Consider the following 27327-nt stretch of genomic DNA (forward strand, 5'->3'; position numbering starts at 1 on the left):
ATTGGATGATTCCTGGGGATTTTTCCTGGGACCACAAACACCCCAGGGCTGAAGGAAGTGTGTGTACCTTCCCTGGAGATGTCCTGCATTGCTTCCCGGCCCTCACACTCTCTCTATTTTCCCTAACACCTGAATTGAATCCTGCTTGCTAATTCACCTGGTACCATCATGGCAAATGCTGACTTTTAGGTGGCAGAAGAAATGTTTTCAGGGAAACTTTCAAGGAAACTATGGAAGAAAGTAATGGACTCTTTATCTTAGCATTTGAAAAATTCCTTTTATATAATTTTTGGAGAAAAAGCCTGAAACGTTCATGAGGATTGCTTTTTCTGAAGTTTATGTTATCACGGTGACATGTAATGATGAGGTTGCAACAATCTCAGTAAGTCACACAAGGAAATTAAAAAGAAATTTATACAATTTTTAAAATCTATTTATGAACTATCATATGTTTTATTCCTGCAGGATTTTCAGTAGTTATTGTTATTACAGATGAGACCTTGATACCTAATAACACCAAATGTTATTTTGGGCATCCATTCACATAATACTTCTGTAAGAAAGAGCCATGCCAGATTACCAGTGGGATGTGATTTGATATGAGCAACATATCAAGAACTGACATCAGTGTTTCTATTTTCATTGCTAAAAAATTTCTATACAAAGCTATAAAACATTCATGTCCAGCAAGAGGAAACAGATGAGGTGTGCCTTACACACAGATATGTGGTGCAGTTACTGGGAAAGGGAAAAGCTGATCTGGCTGCATTGCTAGCACACTGAGCACGGAGCTGTCCTGGATCAAAGGCATCCTAAAACTTTCCCCAGGCCCATCCAATGACAGCCATGAACCCATCCCACTGAAGGCTGGTAGAGAGTGAGGCTAGAAGCTCTTGGAAGGACTGCAGAGAAAGAAAGAACATTAGCAAGCACTGGCTGATAGGAACATGGGACTAAAAAGGGCCAAAATATGGGAGATGACCATAGAGGAGTGAAAAAGATGGAGGAAAAGGAAAAGTTAGGAATTATGTTAACAGTACACTGAGCTGAGCACACACTGGCCTAAGGTTCCTTACAGAAATGCCATGTACATGAGCTCATGGGCACTGTTAGAACACTGCCACAATTGCTGTATACTGAAACAGGAATCTTTCCTTCCCACAGATATTTGTGTTCCCAAACCTCTGAAACGAAGCTTTAGCAAAATTAAGGATGTACATTTGCATCCTATCTGTCCTTCCTACTGTAAATACAATAAACCCAAGGTTCCTGGACAATGGCTTCTAATGGGGCTTTCAGCTCCCTACAAGCAGAACTTGTCAACTAGCTGGCATCTCACATTTTCCTAAAGAGGATAGCAGAGCAAATTCTTCTGTGAATGTCAGTAAACCCATCTTTTAAAGCTAAATCTTAAATGGCATACAAAGAACATGAAAGGAATATTAACAGCTCTACAGTGATCTAATTTATGCCCTTTATTTGCAGCAGCAACTCATTCTGGTGATCGTAAAATCATTAACCTTTAAAAATTTAAAATTTAACCAAAAGGATTTAAAGGGATTTAGTGCAGAATTTTACAGACCTTGCCAAAGTGTAATCTGAAGTCTTACATTTTTGTTCCCATCTTCAGCATGCCAGAGCCTGAATCATAAAGCCAGCACTCAGCATCTTGGCTGTGGGTCAAGAGCAACTGAAGTCACATGCAGGGTGAAGTGGTGAAGGTGACATTGCTCCTACCTGGCCCACACAAAAAAAGCACTGATCTCTGCAGCAACCTCTGAAGGGCTTCAGCTCAGAAGTTTGTGACAAAGGCTCTGATTCCAGGTTTTTCCACAATCTTTTACTATTATGATAAAGTTCTCACTCCTTTGAGGTCCGTGAGACAATTCACACAGGCAGCATTATTCAACTCTGTCAAATGCTTCAAGGTTCATTTCCTTAATTTGCAAAAGGTGTTTACATAAAGGGTGTTACTGCTGGTGGAGAGCTTTATAGTCTGCAATACAGAGATGTTTGTATCACTTACATAGCATTGTTTATCAAGCCAGAGTTATCTTTCAATAACATTGACATGGCAAAAATAATTACACATAATTTCTGAAGCAGTTATTCAGAGAAAATGCTACACTATGCCACTACAGGAAACCAAGTGTGCATTTTCAGAAAACTGTTCATTATAATTTTAGAACACCTTGTTGTAAAAAGCCAAAGACACCCTCAAATTTGAGTTGGACAGAGTCTTCTGCACCATATTTAAAACACTCAATAATGAAAGAGAATATAGGTGTTGTAGACTTACCATTATTTCGATATCAAGACTTGAATCCTGTTTAAAAGAACCAATATTTTTAATATTGTAGGCTTCAAAACAAATCATAATTCTCTGAGCATAAATTAAAATAACTAAATGAAACAAATCAGTATTGTTTCCAGTTACCGGGTAAAATAATTTTAATAAAAGAGATAAAATGGATTTATTATTAGAAGCTGATATTCAAATTAAATTGAATGGTTGTGACATTGTATTTTTTAAAAATAGGTTTAAAGTTTCAATAATGCTACAACATTTAGATTATTATCCACACCATCTAAATACTCTGTTTAGTATCCAGAGTAAGAAAGTGTCAGAAAAGACTGGATGGAAATTCATCACTGACCTGGGACATGCAGTGCTGAGCTTTTTGATCATATGATTGACAACTGGCAGGAGCCTGCATTGTTTCTCTGTTACCTAGTGAGTATATTTGCAAGGTATTAGAAGCACGACATGTGTCAGTACTGGGCAAGAGAGAAAAAGGCTGAAAACCAAGCAGCAATAAATATTCCTATCCAAAAGACTGCTTCCTGACAACACTGAGCTGGAGAAACAAGCAAATGCAAACAATCAAAGAAACAATCAAATTTTTAATAACCCTCATTCTCATGGAGCTGGCTCTGAGCACAGACTTCCCAATGTTCTTGTCCCTAAATGGAGCAGACAATTCCCAATCCCTTTTGGAATTTGAAACATCAATTTTGTGACTCCTGGGCCAGACTAGTCATAACAAGATAATTAATTAACTGGGAGTGTTCAGATCATGATCAAAGCAGTATGTGAAGCCTTTGCATGCCTCTTTTTGAAATGCTCTGATTAAACATTTGTGACTCCTCTGGGAGTGGGTAAGAGCTCCTGCAATGCTCCAGCTACCAAATAACACCAAATAAGTGGTGCTATCTTCACTATCAAACTCAACAGCCTTTCCTTCACCTTTCCCCAGATCCTGTCCAACACAGGTAAAGCATAAAAAAATTTAAAAACCAATTGAAAGGGCAACAAAATATGAAAATCATTTTCATGAGGTACAGTTCACCTATCTGATAAAACACTGACACAAACAGTTGAACAGCAGCAAATTAATATCATATTAAAGGGGTAGAAAGGGCACAAATAGCCCATGCCTGTCTCTCTTTCCATTTCAATCTACACAGAAAATCTAAATATTCACCATTTTGTGTCCAAGAAGCACACATAAACTTTGATGTGCATGCATATGTACTGTTTCAATCAACATAAATTATCCAAATATATAAAAACTTTAAGTACTTTGAGTGCTTGAGTTAGGCACATATGTGCGCCCCAACTGCTTGAAAATCCACATGAAATAAATGTCATGTTTGGTTGTGCAATCACATAAATTGCTTATTTCTTGAGCTCCTGACCAGCTGGACTGCATTTAGCCAGTGGGTCTCCTCTGACCAAGCCTGTGCCTAGAAGGCCTTACATGACTTTTCCACCATACAAAATTAAGATTTACAGATGGAAATCCCTGCTGGACTGAGGCTTAAGCCACCTTCCTGGGAAGCACTGCTGTATTCCAGGCCTCTGAATATCTTTTAGCAGCTGCTGTTGAAAAATTAACTATGACACAGTGGGACGAAGGCACATGTTCCTGTCCAGCCCCAGTGCAGGCATTCATGGCCTGGGCAGATGTGGCTGTCAAATGAGGGCTCCTCTGCTTCCAAAAGGTCCAAATCTCAGGCTGATGAGTCATTTCTCTGACCCAAACCCAACATCTGTATCTGGAAGCATAAAAAACATAAGAGTGGCAGAGCTTGGCCACTGGAAGGCAAGAAATTCACCTTCCTCATGGTAGATAAGTTCTCTTCCTTCCAGTCTCATTAAAAGATCATTATTACAAGAGCTTAAGGAATTTGAAGCACTTTTAAAGGTGTCGTTTTTTTCAAGTGAACTGGTTGTTAGTTTTTCTTGCCATTGAAATGAGTGGAGAGATTTATGGCAGGTGGCAACACCTTCCACACCTTGTGCTGGAGGCTCAGGTTTCATGGATGTCTGACTTCAGCCAAGTAGAGGGTGGCAAAAGTGGAAATCTCAGCGAAGGGGAAGATTGATGTGGGTACCCTGGAACAGCTGCTGCTGAAGCCATTAGTGCTTGGGACACTCTCCTGCCTGCTCTGAGGATGGTGTGAACTGTCCTCCTGCCCTTTGCAGAAGGAGAACCAGGCCCTTACTGAACAAGATTAATAGGAGCAGGTCTGCCATTGATTGTGGGCTGCTGTCCTCACCACGTCAGAGGGCAGGCCAAGGGCTGAATTACAGCTACCCAGGGGCTCCAGATTATGGGTAGGAATCAAACTGACAGGTACCCCCTGGAAATTAAAGCATGCTGTATCTGAGAGAAATCAATACAGAAATCAGAAAGACTTATGTTTCCAGTTACTTGCAGCCTGCAACAGTCCAAATCCTGCAGAGCTGTTTCATTAAAACATTTCTTTGCTTAGCCCTCTCTGGGAGTCAATAACCCCTTGTAGTGGATGAGTTTGCCTCCTTATGAAACCTGTTGATGCTTGTATAGAAAATGGAGTTCTCCTCACTATTCTGCATCTCTTCAAATGTGCTGAGTTTCCAACAATCTCAGATCTGCCAGGTTGGTTCTTTTTTGAAGACTGTTAGCCTCAGCATTGCTGGGTACAGACTGTAAACATAAAATTTAAAAGCTTAAAAAACCCCACATCATCATCATGATCATCATCATCACCATCATCATCACCATCATCATCATCATCATCATCATCATCATCATCATCATCATCATCATCATTATTATTATTATTATTATTATTTCTCATTGTTTTTAAGATATATCCTGTGTTTTCTGGATTCAGGATGACTAGAGAGGTTAGCCAAATCTGTAAAGAATTATATCGTCTGATTGTCATTGAATTTTTCTGCTCTAATGAGGCAGAAAATTCTACCTAGATCCTCATATCTAGTACACACTGCTAGTACTCTAAATAGATTTGCTGAGTTTTCATTTCCTCTGAAAGAAAATCTTGTATGGCTTCTCCATCCCTCTGCTTGGAGATCCTACCCTAATGATTAGCTACATTCCACTTTGAACTGTTATTAATATTCCCCATATGTAATTAAAGCCTCTAATTCTACGCAGAGACATCCTGACAAACAAGCAGCTGTCTGTCTTTTTTACTTCATTGTGGTTCTTGAACTCTTGGCTCAGGTTATGTGTTTCTGGAATGTCAAATAAGGAATTCACTTTTCCGTCCATCAGTTTACACGCTGCGTGCAGTTTGATGGCATCTTGCTAATACAGCCTGGTTGCACTGTAATTCGCCTTATAATCCATTGTATCAACACTGACTGTTCAATGTGTGACTTCCTAACAAGGTGCCTGGTGCCTCTTAGGTGCTGGGTTGCCTTGGGAGAGCTGCATTTTAAAATGTATGCCCAGCATCCAAACCTGCCTGGCCTGGAGTTCCCAGCTCCCATAATTAGATATAGCTCCCTTCACTGGAAAAAAAGCAAAAGAAATGCTCTGCTCAGGCAAAAAGGTGTCCATAGGACAAGAGGAAACGACCTCAAGTTGTTCCAGAGAATGTTTAGACTGGATATGAGGAAATATTTATTCACTGGCAGGGTTGCCAAGCACTGGGCCAGGCTGCCCAGGGAACTGGTTGAGCCACCGTCTCTGGAGGTATTTAAAAGGCATTTGGATGTGGTGCTCAGGGACAAGGCTTTGTGGTGGATGTGGCAGTGCTGGGCTGGACCTGATGATCCAGATGTTCTTTTCCAACAATCCCATGGTTCTATGGTCCTACATTTCAAATGTGAGATGCTGAGTCGCGCAAAAAGCCAGGTGTGCTGCATGAGCCAGTGAGGCACTGCTCGCTTCTCTTTTGGGCACTTTCAGTGCATGGATTAGATTATTTAATTTATTTTGCTTTTTTTTTTTTTTTTTTTTTTGATGCCTCAGAAAGAGCAGGAAATCGGATCAGCACATGGCAGGCCTGACTGTTGGCTGCAGGACAGGCTCTGGATGCTGGAATTCTCTTCACCTTCCATTGATCCATGCACATCTGACCATGCCTCATGTGTGCCCTGCTCTACCTGCAGATACCACGGGGATATCAGGATTTTTACAGAGCCCTTTGAAATCCACCAGTGAAGGTGAAGGTGATGCAAGAAAAGACAGGACAATATTGTAAGACAGGCACTGGGCCGCTGGTTGATGCACATTAATGAACCATGGATGAGTTCACAGGCACTGCTGCCAGTTTTTGGTACAAATTACACCACAAGAAATTCACAGCAGATAAGACAGCTAAAGGGTGGGTGAAATAAGATCAAGAAAGGTGGTAGGTTTCAGCAGAGGTCCTCACACAGGTGGAAGTGAAGAAACTCACAGGGAACTCTGCTGGACCTAAGAAACCCAAGGAAACAATCCTTCTCAGCCAGCAAACGCCCTCTGCTGTCATTATTAACAAGGGATTTTTCTACACTCTCTATTCAGTTTGCCAGGTTTTCTGTAATATACGTAAGGCCTTAACCACAGTGTTTAATGGAATAGTATGGGAAATTTTTCAGTCTGAAAAGCAGAATGAAAGGAAAACTGAAGATTATTGTCCAAAAAAAAATCTAAAATGCAAATTTTGTTTTCTGATCCCATACTCAGTCCAGTTTCTTGATCAAATCTGTTCATGCAGGCAGCAGCAGGCACATGCAATCTCACTGCCCTTAGCTTAACTCATGGATGTAGGAATCTGCTCCTGCAGTTTAGGGACAATGAGGGCTTTTGCCTTGACCTTCTCCATAGAAAAAGGTTTGGAAAGCAGGAAGATTGCCATTAATGGAACATAACTAGAAAATACCTGAAAAGCCAGCTTGAGCTTCAGTGTTACCTTCATACACCAGTGCATGTTTGCAGTCAATCATCTATTAATTATTCTATGATAATTTAGATGTTAGCAAGAGTGAAGGGGCAGCTCTCACTAACCAAACAAAAAAAGGAAAAAAAAAGTATTAAAAAAGAATAATACACAGTTTTGTTTACACGTGGCACTGAGGATGCTTCAACAATCCATGGGCCAATTTCTTGGGAAAAAAAAAAAAAAGCTAACTGCTGTTTGTAGTATTTTCCATTCTTTTTACATTCACTAAGCAATGCACTAATGGTCAACCCACTCATGCGGGTCTGTGATGTGATAGAAGACATCAGCCTGTAAATAGTGTGGATTGGTAACCCAGTGCTCTCCATGAGACAGTCCCTTCTGCACATAGGGTGGCAGGGCAGTCTGACCCATCTGCCACCCACCAGAATGCACATCTGGTGCCTGACAAGGTGGAGGCAGGTACCTGATGGGTGCTCAAAGTTCTGCCAAAATGAAAAACTCAAATTCAAGCCAGAATAAATGAAATAAAATTATTTTTCATCTGGAAGCTGAGTATCTCGCCTGCTTTTGGTCTACTGAACAGCACACACAAATGTAAGTACTGCACAGGCCAGGCAAGATGGGGTAGATAAAACGTTGCTGAAGTGCTCTAGTGTCACAGGCATATTTTCTAAAAAATCCTTTCATTTGGATCTTTTCTCCTGAGAAGCTGGGAAACTTCAACTTCCTCATATTTTGCTGCTTTGGAATGTGATTTGGAGAATTGTTTATCCAGCATGTGAAATTGTTTTTACTTGGTGACCAATGACAGCCACCTGTGTCAGTGTTATGAGCAGTCACATGATCTTATTATCATTCCTTCCTTTTCTTTCTTATCTTTCCTTTCTTTGCTAGCCTTCTGATGTCTCCTTTCTCTCTTTCTTTTAGTATAGTTTTAGTATATAATTTAATATAATATATATCATAAAATAATAAATCATCCTCCTGAAACATGGAGTCAAGATTCTCATCTCTTTCCTTGTCCTGGGACCCCTGCAAACACCACCACACTCTTGCTCTGCCTCCTTCACAGAGTCTGTGAGGCTCTTGGTGTAATTTCTGCTTGCAGGAATCCTGAAGTGTAAATCAGAAAGATCAGCTTTATTTCTTGCTCATGCATCATTTCGGCTGAGCCAGGTTCATTCTGGAGAAGACACTGAGCTTCAGACATACAAGTGACCACTGCCCAGGGCAGTCAGCACCAATCTGTGATCTGCTGCCGTGATGTGTCTGCTTTGGTTTGTGGGTTTAGTGTCACCAAAGTGTCACAGCCTTTCCTGCGTCTGCCACAGCTGGGCCTGGGCAGGTGGTGCCTTCCAAAGGCTCAGTGCTGCTTCGGCCGCATCTGCAGCAGGGCTCTGCTGGAAAATGAAAAAACCAAACACGGTGCGGAAGGAAAAAATCCTAAGGGGACGCTTTTAGAGCAAATGACCTGGAGGCCTGCAAGTGTCACAGTCCCAGTGTGAAAAGCTGTCCACTGGTGCCATCTTGTGGGTCCAGAGCCACCCCCATGCCACAGGGGCTGAGCTCGCTCCACCGAGGTCCAAATCTCCCCTGACTTAAAGTCTGGGTCTCTTTTAAGTGCTATTTAACGTGCTTCATATTTCTGAGAGCAAACATCTGTCCTCTTACCAAAGAACCAACCCTGAACCTTGAATTTTGCTCAGGCAGAGTGCACTGCATTGTGTCTACTACATGAAATTACAACCAGGTACAAGTAAACAGGAGTCAACGAGTTTCATCAAACATATCAGCCCATCCCACCATTTATAGCTCTCCACAGAAATTATTTTTGTCTTTATTAATATCCAGGCCTACACACTGCAAAATGCAGAGGTTGGAGCTGCACACAATTGAATGGAAATATTGCAGTGCAAAAGACAACTCCTATGAAGATACAAGCTGATCAGATAACAGAAAGAAGTGTGAGAAAAAGTAGATTTATAGGTATTATCCTGACATAAGGGTCCACTGTTCTCTTTTTGCCTAAATTTAGTTCTTCTTCCCCAGGAAGAAAGTGTAAAATTACTGAGCCTTTCAGCTGCATTCCCATTTAGAAAAAGAACTGGAGAAGCGAAATTTTATTTATAAAGTGATAACACCTAAAATAAATGGCAAAGCTATGTTTTTTAGGTCAGTACAGAACTGCTGGATAAAAGTGGAGCTCCTCATATTAGTGGGGGAAGAACCCTACAAAACTTAATAAAAATTAATCAAAAGCACAAATCCTTTATTAACTCTTTTATGGTCCCAATGAATCCACTGCCAACAGTAAAATGTGCACCTGGCAATCCTAATACCACATGTCAGGATCTGTGCTAAGATATGTTAATTTAAGTGATTAAGGATTAACAACTTGGTCAGCAGGTGCACCCTCGTGTGGACTCTATCAGCCAGCCAGGCATTCACTCAGAAAATGTCCTTTTATAAAGAACAATGGTGAAAAAAGCAGACAGCAGCTTCCTGCAGTTGGCAAATCTCTTCCCTTTCTAGCTTAGGGATGCAGCAACCGTGGTACAGCATCCCCTAAATTCTGATTGCAGATATGCATAAAACTTACAGTGAGTGTTGCCACAATGGGATCTTCAATGTCCACTAACAGACAAAAGCCTTGATCCTATTCTTGAATATATCAGCTTGAAACTGCAGTAATTCCTTTGACTAGCATCATGGAGAATAGAATGTGTTCTATAGCTGCTGGATTTCTTCAAGAGGCAATGACTGTATATCCCTAACTTCAAAAGGAAAAAACCACTAGGCCAATATAAATTTTAACCTTTCCTCTTCATGTGTTTGTATGATATCTTAAAGGAAAAGCTATGTACAGGGAAGAGTTTGTGTGCTGGAAAGCATTGCAGGATAACAAAGGCATGTTCATGTGACAGGCAAGCCTAGCTGTTAGCGTGCTGTAATGCATAACCATTGTTGTACATGTAATTATTGTAACTGGTCCAGTCATCTGCACACTGATATTCTTGACTAGGCTGAATGTAGGGATGATAAATTGTTTCTTTTCCCAAGAAATAAGCTGGAGCAAGTCTCTTTAGAACAACAGCACTGAACTGGTATGTCAGCTTCCTACGGATCTTAATGATTTCACCTGTTCTTCCATAATTCCTCAGTGCTCTGGCCATTTTCTGGTAAGTCATGATCTTGCGGTTTCCCTTTCTTTCTCCCCACAGTTCTGCAAGTTTCTCCTTGTTTTTGGAGACAAACTGGAAGACACCATTTGGCTTATCCACCCACTGGATGCAGTTTGCCATAGCTGGATCATAGAGAGACTCGTGGAGGTATTCAAATAGTCGAAGCTTTTTTCTACCTGTATGAAATAAATCACAAAATGTCAGAACTCAACTCGTGTGTCACTGTCATATTTTCTGAAAAATCCCTTTGCCAGGATTTCTTCTCCTGGGAAGATGAGAAGCCTCAGCTTCTCCTGTGTTTGCTGCTCTGGAATGTGGTCTGGAGGTTGTTTATCCAAACTTGTGAATTTTTTTTTTACTTAATGATCAATCACCATCGGCTGTGTTGCACTTTGAGGAGTCAGTCACGAGTTTTTCACTATCATTCTTGTTAAGCCTTCTTTCTGTATCCTTCTCTTTCTTTAGTATAGTTTTAGTATGGCATTCTTTAATATAATATAAAATCATAAAATAATAAATCAGCCTTCTGAGAACACGGAGTCAGATTCCTCATCTCTCACCTCGTCCTGGGGACCCTCACAAGCTCAACACTTGTGCTTGTTTTAAAAGATGGGCAGTTGTCTTTTTCCTGGAAAGGTCTTACAGGCAAAAGCATAGCTAAACCTAGTAGGCTGTCCCAAATTAAAAGATCAGTATAAACTATTCAGTGGAAATCACAGAGATGTGAGCAACACAGAGTCATGGGAAGGGACCCAGAAGGATCATCAATTCCAGCTCTTAAGTGAATGGCTCATACAGGGATCAAATCCACAACCTTGACATTATCAGCACCACACTCTAATTCTGAACAGATCTGTGGTGACAGAAGGGGATTTGGCCATCAGAGCTTCAAGAGAAGGTTATGTGGGGATCATGACAAATATCTGGTGACTTCACTGTGTGGTAGGTCTCAGAAGCATCAGTCTGCAGACACATGCTGTGCAGATGCACACTCAAGGAACTCACAGTAGGAAATTACATTCTCAGAGAGGCAAGAAAGAGGTTCTGGAGAGCCAATATGAATGTTTGAATAAATGGTTTCCCTGTTTATTCAAAACTCAGAGATTTTGAGATGATGGTTTTGTTGGGTTTGTTTCAAGAATGTTTTGGTGATGCAAGGTAGTCTCTGATATAAGAAAGGGTAAGTGGGTGAGCAGGAAAATCAGGTTAGTTTTTAACCAGAAACCTCATGTAATCAAGAAGGAGATAGATCTTCTGGTAGCCTGTGATATTGTAAAAATCTGCAGAAGTGTCAGTTTGCATTCCCATGCAGAAAAAAGCAAGCTTGGTACTGAAATATTTGCCAGTTAATTAAGTGCTTCTCTCCACAGGCTCAGTTCTCAAACTTCAGTTTCCTAGTGAGGCTTATTTAGTTTCACATAGATCTTGTAGATTCTACTCTATGAAGTGTTTTTAGTTCCCTTCCCAAAGCCAAGGGTGATCAAGAAGCTGCTGGAAGGAGGAAGAATTTAAGATGATCAGACAAAGAGGAACATTTTGCAGAAGAGAGAATCTGTGCAGAAGAACATCTTCCACTTTAACCAAAGTGGAAATGAGCAGCTGCACCTAAAGTTCATAAAGTCTTGTCTTGTGTGGCTATTTTAAACTAGGAACAGGGGAAAAGTGACAGTTGCTAAGGAACACTGAGGTCAAGCCAAGACATCTGTCAGGGATGACAGTAACTCTGTAGCTGGTGATAAGGAAAGAGGAGAGAAGTAACAGTCAGATTGGGAAGAAGAAGAGCCTGAAATCAGAGGTACTTTCCAAAAAATTAATAAAGTTTCATTATCTAAGTAAAAATTGGCCTGTGGCCAGAAGGACATATTCTAGTAGAAACACACAGAGATTACTAAGGAGCTGAAAAGGAAACCTGTGAAGGACAGTGCCTTGTCACAGTGGGCACTTCTTAGGAGGTGACCCCCTTAGGGCCCCTCCAACCTGAATTATCCTACAAACTGACGGTAGAACAAACAAGACCAAGGGAAAATGCATGGACTACTGTGGACTAAATTTATGCTGGAAAAGAATAGTGTAGCCATGTCTGCAGCAGCACCTGATTTAGTGCTGTTTGGCCTCTCAGTTCTGTGGTCATTTCTGTCCAAGTTTTTATTCCTGGACACATCACCTTTAGCTGATGTCTTTGTTGGAGAGGGCTAATTTGCTCTTATGTGTTTATGCAGCTGTGTTTGCAGAGCCCAGCTGTTATCCCCAAAGTGCAACACACCACTTTCAGATTGGGTCAGTTATCAGATCTCTGTACTGTATCTCATTGCATAAGGCAGTGATGTTCATCTTCAGGCCCTAAACATCAGTCCAAGCCAGCAGGTGAGTGCCTGCAGCTTTCTTATGTGGTATTGGAGACAAGCAGATTCCTCCAGAAGGTGTTTCAGAGCATCTGAATTAGATTTCAGTCTGAATGGTCCTGAAGCCACCTAATTGTCTCAGGGAAAATGCATCCAATTCAATTCTGAAGTGCCTCTCTTGACTGCCTCCATTCCACTGAGCATGAGCTCAGATCATGGAATGGTTTTGTTGTGACTGAACTGGATTTTTTCAGAGGAAACCTATGCTTTCCAAAAGCATATCTACATCAGTGTACCCTTCAGAACTTGTGACCAGCCTAAAGACTGCCCTAAATAAAATTTTGTGAAACACTTTAAACACAGGATTTGGGCTCTCAGTGCTGATGGTTTTATCTACAGATCTATTCCTAAAAAGCCACTGTACTTGCTAGTGTACAGAAGATCTCTTATGTCTCAACAAGAAACTAGAAGGGCTAAATTCATCCAGTACAGTGAAAATAGTCCCCCACATCACAGTTTCTGGCAGGAATATCACCATGGACACAAAGAAACCTGTAAGAGGGCATAAAATGACCCCATAAGAACAGTCAACCACTGCAAATATGTGCAGGTTGTCTTCTGAAAAGGAAGACTGATGACAGTGTACAAGAAATAGCAACAGGAAATTAAGTTTAACAGAGCAGTAATAACTGAAGGTCAAGTCAGATACTGACATGTAAAATTCCCAAATGCAACCCTGGATAAGACTTGGAAAAGCAACATTTTTCTATTTGAAAGGTTTTCATTTGCAATGGTGAATTTCAGCAATCTGAAGTTGAAAACTGCAGAATAGATGGTGGCTACTCTTCCCACCATCCCACAGAATCTACGGTAGCAGTAGTAGTAGTAGCAGTAGTAATAACAGTAGTAGTAGTAGTAGTAGTAGCAGCTATTAAACAACAGAGACCACAGTGCTCAGCATCAATGGGCAGAGACACCACCAAAAACTAACACCATGTGGTTAAAGCTGAGAAAAGGGGATTTCAAAAACCCAGCTAAATCAGGAAGCTACTTCAAGAGGCCTCATGGTCAAAAGTAGGTACAACAGCTCAGAGCTGAAGCTGTGAAAATCTCATCCAGCAGCCACAGAAAGGATGCTGAGTCCCTCCTCACCAAAAACCCAAATAATGAATGCAATAAAAAAATGAAGTACTGCAATGACAATGTCACACAACCAATTCTTTGCAAAATAGATGCCAATTCAAGTAAACTCAACCAGAAGGAGCAGGAAAATAGCCATAAAATGCTATTTTGCCACTAGAAGTCACAAAAGCTGAAAGGTGATTTGAAAAGAAAACTAAGAAAGGCATAAAATCCAGTGTGCAAAAATATTCATGTATGTGAAAAACCTTTAAGAAAATTACTCCTTGTTGGGCCACATGAAATAAAATATATGGTATAAATGGATAAAGATGTTATTGATAGCTAGATTTACTTATCTGCATCAGACTTCATCCTAAATTATTTGAAGTGAAACATATCTCTGGTTTCATTTTCCATGTGGTAAGAAATGATGGAATAATTTAATACTAAATTTATCATTTATCATAATCTTATAAGATTTAGCAGATGGAAATTGAGCACCAGTATCCTAGTCACTAGTAAATGTTCACTTTTTTTTTCCTGTTGAAACTTTAAAAAAATAGGTAAAAGAGAAAGCATGATTTGCTTAGAGGTTTTTTAAAGTAACATAAATTACACATCAAGATATGATCTTTTTACAGACCTTTCCCTGCTTTTGGCTGGCCAGCAGCAGCATGCATCACTTGACTTTCTGGAGTATTCTGCAGTGTATGGTAGACAGTCTCATCTGCATAAAAATCCGCTGCGCTGCTCTTCAGGAATTAAGACAATAAAAAGTTACTTACAGAGTACATTCTCTGAATTAACAAAAAACAAAACAAAACAAAACAAAACAAAAAAACAAACAAAAAAAAAAAACAAAAACAAAAAACCAACCTTGTGGTAAATAAATTGCATGAAGCCTTCAAAATGCAACCTTTCATCACCTCACCCATGGGCACTCAGCCATGAAGGCACTCAGTGTAGTGTACCAGTAACAAGCAGCACTAATTCTTGTCCAGGGGCAAGAGCTGCCCACCAGAGGAGAAGCTGAGAGGGAAAACAGCACAACTGCCTCACCCTGGACCTTCAACCCTGCTGCTGGAACCAGAGCAGAGCAGCTTCCAGAGCTAGGAAAATACAAGGGCCACCTCACAGTAGCCCCTACAGACTCTGCAGTTCCCAGGCTGTGTTGTTGTTAACCTGCTGGGTGAAAATGGGCCTTTGTGGAATCTGCTCTCCTGAAATTATTTCCCCTGTAAAATTCATTTTCCATCACTCCTGGAGACCACACTCCCAATGCTTTTATATGGACTCTAATGGCTGAAGCTGTGCTCAGACAATGCTGCTCTTTCCAGAACTTTTAGAATAAACTGCTGTTGGAGAAATCAAAGTCATGGCTCTTTTTCACAGCGACAGAAGCCACATCAGTGTTGGCAGTTGTTGTTCTCTGCCTGTTTCTAGGTAATACAAAGAAGCTTTTGTCCTATAACTAATTCTCTAGTAGGTTTGCTTGTTAGTTGTCATGTTATGTGATGAACCACAGAAGAGCATCAGAAGCAAACTGCTGACTCCTGAAAAGACATTATTAATCACATTCTGCAAATATTTCCCAAGGCAGTTTCAATTGAATCATGCCTGGCCAGACCAAATTTCTGTTAGCGCTAGCATAATTATTTGTATGAGAAATCCCAAATGAGCAATCAGCCTTCCAGTTATGTCTGACTATTATCAGAGGTGAGCTCACTCACAATCACGTTTCTCCAGCTGTACCCTTGCTCCTCCACAGATGGTGCTGCACAGTAACTGGGGCTTGCTTGGAGGTGGTGGTGATGGTTGATCACAGCCAGGCAGTTTTTATAACCTGGGAATCAGGAGGAGGGAGCAAAAACCAAGTGAGTAATAAAGAGAGAAGAAGGAAAAAAGAAAAACACAACAGCAAATTTGACATGGTGCTGGGCCTGTCAAAAACCATTTATCCTGTGGCTGCCTTCTAGATAATAAAGTGTCTAGAGCCAAGATGTTCCACATCTGTAGGTTATCCAGCAAAATCTGTACTGCTGCTGCAGATCACACCCTTGGGCTGGTTTTGTTAGCCCTCACAAGCATGGAAAAATGGAATGCAAAAGATAAAATGTCAGATATTTCATAGCATCATGAAATTTTTTGGTTACTGGATAACAGAGGGCCATACAGACCACCAGACATAGGTGGTGGCTATCCAGTATGAATTGGATAAGACATAGGTGGTGGTTATCCAACATGAATTGGATAAATATAGACTCTAATTATAATAATACACCTAGAAAGGAAAAGGACTGTCAGGCAGTTCTGCAGGCCATTAGTACAATGCAATTCAGAGTCTCCGGTGGTGAATGAAGTAAAGGAGAGTCAGAACATCTGCAGAGCCTGAAAGAATGACATAGAAGGAACCCAAGAACTTGTGATGCTTAAAGAAGCAGAGGAAAACACCAGACTGAAGACATTTGAAAAAATTACCCACTTCAAGTGGTCAGAAGAAGATATTGGAGGGTATGGGTACATCTATTGCAATTGGAAATGTGGGTGCAGCTGGGGACAGACTAAACACTGCATTGCAAGGATTTAATAACTCCATCAGCCCTAACAACATATATAAGGAAGAAGACTGCAAGTAATTAGATATAGTGAATCCTCCCTCCAGCATGTGTAAATTACCAGTGCAGTGGAGCCAAAAAATTGTTAACAGCTGAATATACAGCCCTACTGGTCTTATTTACATTTCATTTTATAGTAGATAATATGTAAACCAACTTCCTCATATGAAAGGCATTTCACACAAAAGACAGCAGGTATTTTTTTCTGGGCATAGAGGGTTTGTGATGCAGCCTCCTATTTTCCTTTCCTTGCATTTCTGCTTACAGTGTAAAAACAAAAGCACAAATTTTAAACATTATAGTAATTTAGTTACCAAAACCTTGCCAGAGCTGGAACAATTTACAGTTTCCTTGCATTGTAGGTTTTGTAAAGTATACAATGCTTGAAGTCAAGAAAAACAGTTTTCTATTAATTATCCAGACTCAAATGATCATTCCTGCATTAAAATATTTATTATTAGTGCACAAAAAAAATTAAATGAGGAAATTAATTTCAATTGTTGTTCTTTTTTTTTCTTTTGCATTGGGATTCATGGCATAGCAGAAGGGCATTTTGAAGTTAAAACATTAAAACTGGGAAAAGGCTGTTGCACAGCAGTCATATATCCTCTGATAATAGGAAAAGTGAGCTCAATGCACCTGGGCTGCTGCTGGGAGGAGGGTAAATGGGGCCAGTCCAAGAGTTTCCCTGTGCTGTGACCTGGAAGATATTCCCCACACTGGGCAGTACTCATGGATGGGTAAAAACCCTCCAAATAACTTTCCTCCTTTTGATCCGCACAAAACAACTCCTTAATCCACTTCTGGGAACTTACTCCCCCACCTGTGTGTTTCAAGTGTGCTTTCCCGAAAGAAAGGAGCTGGGAAGTGAAGCAGAAGGAGGGTGTTTGTTACCTGGTGGACACTGCATTTCTCTGTCAGAGTGCTGCTGCAGCACTTCTAGAGCATCCTCAAAAGCCTGGCCCAGCACGTCGTGGTCAGGAAGGCTCTGCAAGAACATTTTGCTGTCAGGACCCGGAGAAAAAACAGGCTGGTTCTTGTCAATCATCCTATTTATTATCCTAAATAAACACAGTGGTGCTGTAGAACACACATCCTCCTGGAACTGCTCTCTGGCAGGCACCAAGGCATCACCACAATCTTTTACGATTATGAGAAAACTCTCACTCCTTTGAGGTCCGTGAGACAATTCACACAGGCAGCATTATTCAACTCTGTCAAATGCTTCAAGGTTCATTTCCTTAATTTGCAAAAGGTGTTTACATAAAGGGTGTTACTGCTGGTGGAGAGCTTTATAGTCTGCAATACAGAGATGTTTGTATCACTTACATAGCATTGTTTATCAAGCCAGAGTTATCTTTCAATAACATTGACATGGCAAAAATAATTACACATAATTTCTGAAGCAGTTATTCAGAGAAAATGCTACACTATGCCACTACAGGAAACCAAGTGTGCATTTTCAGAAAACTGTTCATTATAATTTTAGAACACCTTGTTGTAAAAAGCCAAAGACACCCTCAAATTTGAGTTGGACAGAGTCTTCTGCACCATATTTAAAACACTCAAAAATGAAAGAGAATATAGGTGTTGTAGACTTACCATTATTTCGATATCAAGACTTGAATCCTGTTTAAAAGAACCAATATTTTTAATATTGTAGGCTTCAAAACAAATCATAATTCTCTGAGCATAAATTAAAATAACTAAATGAAACAAATCAGTATTGTTTCCAGTTACCGGGTAAAATAATTTTAATAAAAGAGATAAAATGGATTTATTATTAGAAGCTGATATTTAAATTAAATTAAATACTTGTGAGACTGTACTTTTTAAAAATCTTTTTTTTTAAATAAGTTTGAAGTTTCAATAATGCTACAACATTTAGATTATTATCCACACCATTGCAAATACATTTTTAAAGGCATTATAAAATGCAAATGTGTTATTGCAGACATCGAGTCTCAGTCAACATAACTTGTAATTTGCCCAAGAAAATACTGACCTACATTAAATGCATGTGTTTGTCCTTTTGGTTTATAGCCAGTTGAAACAAGTTTAGAATTTTTTCCTAATATAGATTAGCATATGACTATATGAACACACATAAACACTCAGACTAATTGTGAGTTCCAGAGGCAAATTTGATTGTTTAATAAACAGTATAAATAGACACATTTTTGGCCAGTTTAACATGAACAATATTACACAGAAACATATCTTTAGTACCTCCTTTTTAATTTATATTTCTTAAAGAAAACCATAATCAGATTTTTTGTCTTGTCGAATTTTTCCCCCATCATCATTTACATTATTATTTCAAAGCTGTAAACATAATAATCAATATATCAATATTTTACTCATTAAATACTTGATTATTGTGTGTGATGTTTCAAAATACAAAGGAGAAACAGGATACACAAATATTACTGAGGAAGAATTTTATCCAATACTAACCGTGAATGTTCTAAGCTGGGAATTTTGCCTCAAGTAAGTAAGGGTACAGTCAAAATTTGCATAAGTGTTTTTAACACTTGACAACTGTATGGTGGAATTCTAGAACTCACTGGAATCAGTGGGATATTTCTCCCTGAGTACAGTGCAATAAGTATTTGAATCATCTGATCCAAATCTATTCTAAAACCAGAATGGACAATGTCAATAATTTAGCTGCAATGGTGGCCACAGATTCCTGGGGCTCTGGGCTACAGAAATTAAATCTGCTTTGTAAAGATCCTCACATATTTTCCCCATAATTTTAAGTAATTCACTTTCCTTAAAGTGATTTTTTCTAACTCAGACTCCAAACTGACAAAACATCTACAGCCACCTCAATGCTTTGCAAAGTCTTAAATGCACAATATAGGCAAGGTACTACTGAATTGTAATACCATTTACACCAATGAATTCATACCAAGAAAGAAAAAGGCACACCTTTAGCAAGCTAAAAACAAAAAAACAACCTGGGCACTTACCTAGAAATTCAGTTCCACACACAAAACAAGAATCTGTCTGGTTTTGGAAATGAAAGAAAGACTGAGTTCCCACAGCAAAGGGCTGGCAAAGGGGCTGCATTAAATAGCTGATTTTGGGGAAGTGTTTTGCCTAGGGATTTTTTTGAGAGTATAGGTACAGTAAACTGCCAGCGTGTCCCTTCATTCTGCACAAAAGAGGGTGATTTATACTGAAATAAATGAAATTAAATGTTTTAACTATTGTCCAAAACATGTGGGGTTTAAGCATTGGGAGAGATTCCTTTTGTCTATGGCACCTTCTAACAAATCTGGTATTGTGGTAGGATGAATCTGGGGCAGAATTCCACATCCTTTATCTGTCCCACACAGGCTGCACTGGACTTTGAGCTTTTATCTGAACATTCTTGTTAGCCCAGTGTAAGGAGTGGACCAAACTAGACCTCAAAATAAAAGTTTGAAGGAATTTCAGAGTTCTGCTTCAAGGCTCATGTTTGTAGCTCATGCCCAGCATCCAGTACATTTTCAGACAAGCTGTAGTTGATGATCTGCCAAACACTTTCTGAGCAGCTCCAAGACATTCTGTTTCATCCCACAGGAACAGAACTCTGTGTATTTCAGCTCAGAGCTTCTTATTGCTGACAAAATCTAGTCTGTGCCATAGCTCTTTCCAGCCAAGTCTTTCAGAGGCACATTTTGCAGAATTTCCTTGGCATCTGCCACAAAACTGCTGTAAAATAGTAATTACCTCTTACATTATTTATGTATATTTTCTCAACCAAGAACCTAGAAAATAACTAGACTTGTTATTAAAGTTCTGTGAAAGCAGTTTGAAGCCACCAACCATTTCTGCTGGTTTCACATGCAAGCTACCTTTTCAAAATTTGCACCAAAAAGTTTCAGGATACTTTTTTTTTTAAGTGAAATACATTAATATATGTATGCCTTTTTTTGAACTTCAGGTTCTATTTTGCAACATTTCTCTGGTCTGACTTGGGTCTATAAAAGAAAATTAACTGGCAAAATTAACTGACAAGGAGGGAATGTGACAAGGAGAGAAACAAGGGAATGAAGGAACAGCAAAGTCAGAGGACTTGGGGGTGCTCCATAACTGAGCAGCCACAACACCAAAGAGATTGTGGCCCACAGAATGACCACAGTGGAGTAGAGAAAATTGGTAAGAAGGAAGCAGCAGTGGAAGAAAAGGGTGAGAAACAAGGATCAGCAGAGGGAAACCACAATGTCTTGACCCCAAAACCCTGTGCCACTCATTGCCTCACCAAAGGAACTGAGCATAACCTGTGGAGATAACAAGAGGGGAGGAGATGTGTCTGGAGTGCAGCTGAGCCTGGGAAAGGGGAAGGAAAAATACTTTAATGTTTATCTTCTTTGCTTCCCAATACCCAAACCAGCAACAAAATGTATTGTATCAATAAGTTAAGTTAAATTCCCAAAGTGCACAAGAAGTAGTGGGAGTGGCTGCGTGCACTAAAGGAGGGTGAAGGTCAAGAGATGAAAGCTCTTTTGGTGGATTTACCACCATTAAAATGATCCATCTTCCCAAATCAAATTGCTCTGTCAGAAAGTTCTTGTTTCATATGAGAGGCTACAGCAGAAGGTTTGTTTTCAGAGGGAATGGGAGAGTGCCATACACAGCACAAACACACAGCATAGGAACAAGAGCAAATGCTGCCTCATAGGGGAGTTTTAAACTCTGGATGGGAGGATGCATTCCAGATAAAAATCTAAAAAAAGAGAATTTGCTCTTCACATCTTAATGTCTCAAACAATTGATGTGCCTGATAAAAAAATTTGAGTATCTGTTAGAAACCACAACATCGAGCTCTTCTCCTTCCTCCATGTTTTAAAAATAAACTTCAAACAACAGAATTATTGTTTAAGTTTCAGAACTTTCTTCTATCTCTGCTTAGCATAAAGGATACCTCACAGTGATAGTATCACAGTAGAAGCATTTTTACATCTGAATAAAACCCAGTACCAAACAGTGTATTACAGCACTTGTTAGAGAGTTTGAGAAAGCATAAAGATTCTTGCATGAGGCATTGTTCAAATGTAGATTAAAAAGAAGTCTTGCCCTTCCTAAAGGAATTTAAAACTTGAAATGGCAAATTTTCTCACCCAGCATTTGTAGATTTCTTCCAATTTTTTGAATATCAGGCAATATGTAACTGCCCAAATAGACCCCTCAAAATAGAGGGCACTTAATGAAAAAATATCCTGAATGTGACAGCCACAGAGACTTTCTGTGTTTCCATACTTGTTCTGCCCCTTGTCAGATGCCTTTGCCACTATTCTTCTGGCCAAGCAATGCTGTAATAAAATTTGCCTTGGGTGAAAATTCACAATAATTACACCACCACAAATATTGTCTCCCTGAAAGTGGAAAAGTTGAGGGATCACATGCCTGTGCTCACCTCCTGAGTCTAACCATGCTGACCAGTGAAGTTCAAAATATTATGCTCCATTCAAGGCTCAGAAGAAACTGGAAAGTTTCTTGCAGTGAGGATGAAGCCTTTGCTCAATGCAGGAGATGCTTCTTCTTTTACATGTAGTGTGCAATGCTAATCTAGGCATGAATATCTCACAGTGAATGAGTCTGCAGTCTGAACTTCAAATTAGTGGCCTCAGAAAATCCCTGAATTCAAATTCCTAGCCCTGGAATATGAAGAAAATTCTCATTTAAAAAACCCAACAAAACAACCAAAATCAAATCACCAAACAAAACAAAAAATAAATGCAGCTTTTTACTAGCCTCAGTACTATTGTTTACCATGATTTTGGTCAGATAATTTAGAATAGAACACATACAAAAATATCTCAAATAAAATGAAAGGGAAACATAAAAACAAACAAAAAACCAATTGTGGCATCGTATCATATTAGCAAATCAGATTATGAAACTGACTTTCAAAGTCTCCTATTTGTGTGGGAAAAGTTTAGTCTATACATTAAAAACCACAGTTTTTTATTATTTCAAGTACCAAAAGATGAGGATATATCATAATTTCAAATTTCAATGCCTCACTTGCCTTACAAATAATTCTGCAGATGAGAAACTCTCTACAATGCAAAATATAGACTTATATTGTCTATATAGATTCTATCATGGTGGAGTTATAGTATTGTTTCCTTAGCTGGTGGAAATTGATATAGAGACACCAAAGGCAAAGGATCTGCAATGATTTCTGCAAACAGAGGTTGACACCATTATTATTTTCACTACAGTAAGGAGAAACATGCTGTGCCAGCCTTAATGTTGCACATACTTCCCTGAATTCCTGATTTGTTTTAATTTTTGTCTACCTTATAAAGCATTGCAGTGGGTTACCAAAAGAATGTAATTTTGGCATTTTAATTCTCATAAGAGCTCTTTATAGTTATTTATGGGGCCTTATTTTTTGAAAGAGCTTTGCCCAAACATTATCTCCAAGTACATCTCATGTGTGAAGCTTTTTACCTTAAAATAGACAAGATATTGAAAATGTTTTACAAATTGAATTTTAAGCCTGAAATGAGAGATTATCTCCATCAGACTAATTTCCTTATCACTAAATATGAAACACTTGCATGTCCCATTGGAGGCCAAATCAACGTGGATTGTAAATTATGATCCAAGCTTAAGATTTATTTATTTGGCTAACTTTAGAGCTGTAATGGATTTCACTAAGAACCATTGAATAATTACAGTCATGAAATTAGACATTGGGATAAATTATTGTAGAGGTTAGGTCTAAGCATGGAATTACCTCTTCCAGGGCTTAAAAAGAGAAGATCAGCATGGAAGCTGAAGTTGCATGAGTGGGAAGATCAGTTTTTCAATGGAAAAAACACACCTAAAAGGGCTTCCAGGGATTAAAAAGAGAAGATCAGCATGGAAGTTGAGGTTGCACGAGTGGCAAGATCAGCTTTTCAATGGAAAAACCACATCTAAAGCCCTCATCTTACAACCAGTGTATTGGTCCAAATGCTCATGTCAGCAAGGCTTCTCAGGGAGCTTCTTCTTTGGCTTCATCTAACCAAAGGAAGTGAATTTCTGATGGGAAACTCCGTTGAGATAGAAAACCAGAAACCACAACAGAAGCAAAAGGAACTAATCACAAGAAGTGCATTGGGGAAAAATACAAGAACCAGCCCTAACTAAAAGAAGACTCTGAAGTGAAATATAAACAAATAATTTTGATTCATTTACAGGTATAGTGAGTACTGTCAAGTAGTGGGATAACAAAAAAAAATAATCCTTCAGCAGAAAACTATCAGAGCAAGATGGGAATGATATGACAGCATTTCATAAAACTAGCAATGAATAATGGGAAGAGTTCTGCTCTAGACCTTTGCAACCTATACCATTCTATTACTTGATGATTAGAAGGTGAGCCTGGTAAAGGATAAAAGTGAAACCCTTTCCCTGAAAAAGAAAGCAGATAGAAAGAAGAACACAGTATTTAAATAACCCTTAATAGTGAAACTGGGGAAGCCAAATAGAAACTAACAGTTTTCCAAGTAACTGAGCTATTTGTGGGAGACACATGCTTTCAGATTTGAAAGGCACTTAGATCCCACAGGATTAATTCAATACTCCATTTTAATTCCCCCTAAACCATAAAGCTGAGAGTTGAAAAATGTTAAGTCTAGGTGACAGAGCCTTTTCAGCTACAAAGAATGGAAGGAAGCAGTTGTGTCTGCTTCTGGAAAAGCTGGAAAGAGAGACATATAATAACTGCTGTAGCATCTGCAACCATTTAGAATTAAAGACCTGAAGCAGACATATAGAAGCAAACAGAATAAATGTAACAGAGTTCTAACATTTTTAAGACAAGATGCATCCCAGGTTCAGGCAGACAGAGCATGTAAGCATCTATTGAAGCTCTGCATCTGTAGCTGTTGAACAGGAAAAAAATCAACTTTCATCATTAAACAGGCCCTAAATTATATTTAAATCCTCTGGAAATTACCAGCATTGGAGGAATATGGCCATAGCAAAAAGGGGTGGAAATAAATCAACAGGCCAGCCTGAGATTCCCAAGTTCATTGAGGATAGAAATAACAATACACTATTAATGAAAACACTGACATTACGCATTAAAAGAATACAACATGCTGTTTTTATTATAAGAATACAAGCTGACTTTCATCTGAAATGAAATGCAACAATCTATAGGATTATAGTATAAGGCCTATGAAGTGTATTTATTTAATTTATAACTTCAAAATAGGCACAAATTGTATGAGTATAAAATAAATATTTTTCCACTTAAAAAGAGTGGGAAATGTTAAGTTTTCTGCACCATCTTTCACAGAAAAGGCACAGTTTCATCAGAAGACCAAGAATTAGAAAAACCAACTGTATATTGGCATTAACCTCCTCAAAATTAAAAAGAGAAAATATTTTGGGCCTTCAACCAAAAAATGAAATATTACATAGGAGTTTTTCTACAGCTATTCCTGCTGCAGGTATTTTGTATTAAATAATCATAAACAGGATACTCTGGCAGGCTGGACCAAATTCTCTCACATGCAACAGGAAGATCAGCTGCCCTTCCCAGGCAGATCCATTGCGAAGCAAATATGCTCCTGTTTTCTCTCTTAAAGAAAAATGTGGAATCACATTTTGACATCACCTCCATGGAAGTTATTACCATACTACATGACTGGTGCCACAATGTTAAGAAAAGATTTAAGCATGCAACCATCAAAAGCAGAGCTGTTTGAGCCTCTGACAGAATCTCCATTTTCAAGGACAGACATCTGCATTTACTCCCACCAGAGAGTTGGGCAGATATTTCTCACACAGTGCTGAGATGAAAAATATTAGTCAAGCCTTGAAGGCAGGTCATCTAAAATGAAGGAAGCTGTAAAGCTGTGAGGAAGATGGTAATAAATAGTTGTGAGAGGTAACCAGTTGACAACGTTCACTTGGAAATGCAAAAATATATCAAATGCTCTTGAGTCAAAGTAGTTAGAATACAAAAACTATTAATAGCCATTCTTGGTGTTATAATTATCATATAACAAAACCCAAAACTAAACAAAAATCCAGCACATTCTGTCTTTGAAGGAGTAGAATAACATTGGATTTCTGCCAGAATTCTAGATTTTAAAAATACCCCTTAAGGAACTGCAGAGCAGTAAAGGAAATTCTTTAGAAACAGAATTCCTGTCACTACTAAACTCTGACGGTGACTGAAAAACAGCTGTGCCAAAAAATGGGGTTTTATGCTTTGATGAGGCAAACAGTGATGTGGGCATAAAGTGCTATGACTAGCAAATAATGCTTCCTATATTACCAGGAAAGGGCTGAAGAAGTACTTAGACTTTGGGGATTTTTACAAACTAATGTTAAAGAAATCCTGTATCTTGATGGTAAGGTAGGAGACATGTCAGTAAAACAACTTCCTGGCCTGGAACCTTTTTTGAAAGAGGATTTTCCAAAGCCGAGTGGTTTTTAATTTTTAAATTTTAGATTTCAAATGAAGCTGTCATTTAACAATGGCTTCACACTCTTTTCCATTTCCGTTTCAGGTGCCTGCATTTTGAATTATCATTGAATTCAACAAAAAAAGCAAGAGGCCTGGCAGTTGCACCGTACCTTGTCTTAGGTATATCCTGAAAATGTCCTCCATGGAATCCCCCCAAAACACATCTATGTGATCTCAGTGAGTTTAGCTCACTACTGTTTTATGGGATTTATCTGCTATAGGTAGATACAAAAGAACATTTAAAATAATTTTAAAATCAAGACAAGGAATCCTTGATAAGCTAAGGCTCCTGGCTTTTTATTAAGCTGTTGGGCAGCCAAGTGCATGGTTCAGTCATACATAAAAATCTTCAATAAAGGCAGGAGAGGTTTTGATTTATAGAGACTTTTTTAAAGATCACTTCAAAGATATTTAGAGCAAGGGACCCAGTTCTAGAAAAAACTCAGCTATAATCTTAAATTCACATCTAATCAGAGCATATTTTAACTTAAAACTGAGCATTAACATGCTTAGTGCTTAACATGCCTGGACAAATTGAGGTCCTGATAAATGGAGTAAGAGGTAATGCTTTGCATTATAGCTCCCCAAAAAGATGTCAAACACCTTCCAGAAAGAAATATAAATAGGATTCCAGAGAATGTAGCCTGCGAGTTACATTGTTAACACAATAACTCACATGAGAATGACAAACATGCCACATCAATCTTCAAATGAAATTATATTTTTCACCCACCATACTTATCTAATTGTAAGCCAAGTTCTTAAATTGCCTGTGTAAAATACGTATTGAACAACTTTCAGATTGAGGGAATACAGAACCTTCTCAGTTAAAGTAAGTGCAACAGCAGCATTACATACTTCACATGCACACCTTCCTTAAGAGGTCAAACTTTACTCCATCCCTCATCAGGGATTTATAACAACTTGGGGGATAAGGTTGATTCTAAATATATGACAAAAAAGGTCTGTAAACACAAATAATGACAGAAATAATGGAGTAGGTGTTATGTTTTTATGTCACTGTGTGTCTCACATTGAACATTTGTTCAGTGTTAACTTAAATGCATTGGGAGGAAGAATGGCTTTGTCCTGAAAAACATCTTCTTTAGGACTCTCTATTTATGCTGTTGAAGTGTCACAGTCACAGTACAGTTAAAGAAACACTCACAGTTCAAGAACTGTTTTTTTCCTGCTCTTTCAGATCAACTTCATCTTCTCCTGACACCTGGACAGTGCTGAAACTTCACAGGATGAGCCTGACTGGAACACAGGCACAAGAAGGGATAAATTTAGGAGGAAGCAGTGCCAGAATAGTACCAGGGACTGCTGTGTAGTACACCAGGAAGGGAACTGTGACTGAAAATGAGAGGAGCAGAAGATGCTGGTAATTGAGGCTGAGAGCTGGAGGTCAT

General features: G+C 39.0%; 1 protein-coding gene across 1 annotated transcript; it reads right to left on the reverse strand.

Annotated features, from left to right (window-relative positions):
- Positions 1–10115: 10115 nt before the first annotated feature.
- Positions 10116–17455, reverse strand: SPIC (Spi-C transcription factor). The gene is made up of 4 exons (XM_058805917.1): positions 17341–17455; positions 15562–15674; positions 14475–14583; positions 10116–10543 (listed from the first exon to the last, which is right to left on the reverse strand). The coding sequence occupies exons 1-4, from the start codon at positions 17444–17446 to the stop codon at positions 10116–10118; spliced, it is 756 nt and encodes a 251-aa protein (XP_058661900.1). The 5' UTR covers positions 17447–17455.
- Between the last annotated feature and the right edge of the window lie 9872 nt (positions 17456–27327).

Source organism: Ammospiza caudacuta, chromosome 5 (genome assembly GCF_027887145.1).
Source record: "Ammospiza caudacuta isolate bAmmCau1 chromosome 5, bAmmCau1.pri, whole genome shotgun sequence".
In the NCBI taxonomy this organism is placed as follows: Eukaryota; Metazoa; Chordata; class Aves; order Passeriformes; family Passerellidae; genus Ammospiza; species Ammospiza caudacuta.

What these genes read in the sequence shown, in the direction of transcription:
- SPIC (XM_058805917.1), bottom strand. Translation starts at nt 17,446, where the DNA reads ATGTTCTTGCAGAGCCTTCCTGACCACGACGTGCTGGGCCAGGCTTTT. An exon ending in AGAAATGCAGTGTCCACCAG is followed by an intron (nt 15,675 to 17,340) that starts GTAACAAACACC and finishes CCTGATTCCCAG; the next exon opens with GTTATAAAAACTGCCTGGCT. An exon ending in ACAGCTGGAGAAACGTGATT is followed by an intron (nt 14,584 to 15,561) that starts GTGAGTGAGCTC and finishes TAATTCCTGAAG; the next exon opens with AGCAGCGCAGCGGATTTTTA.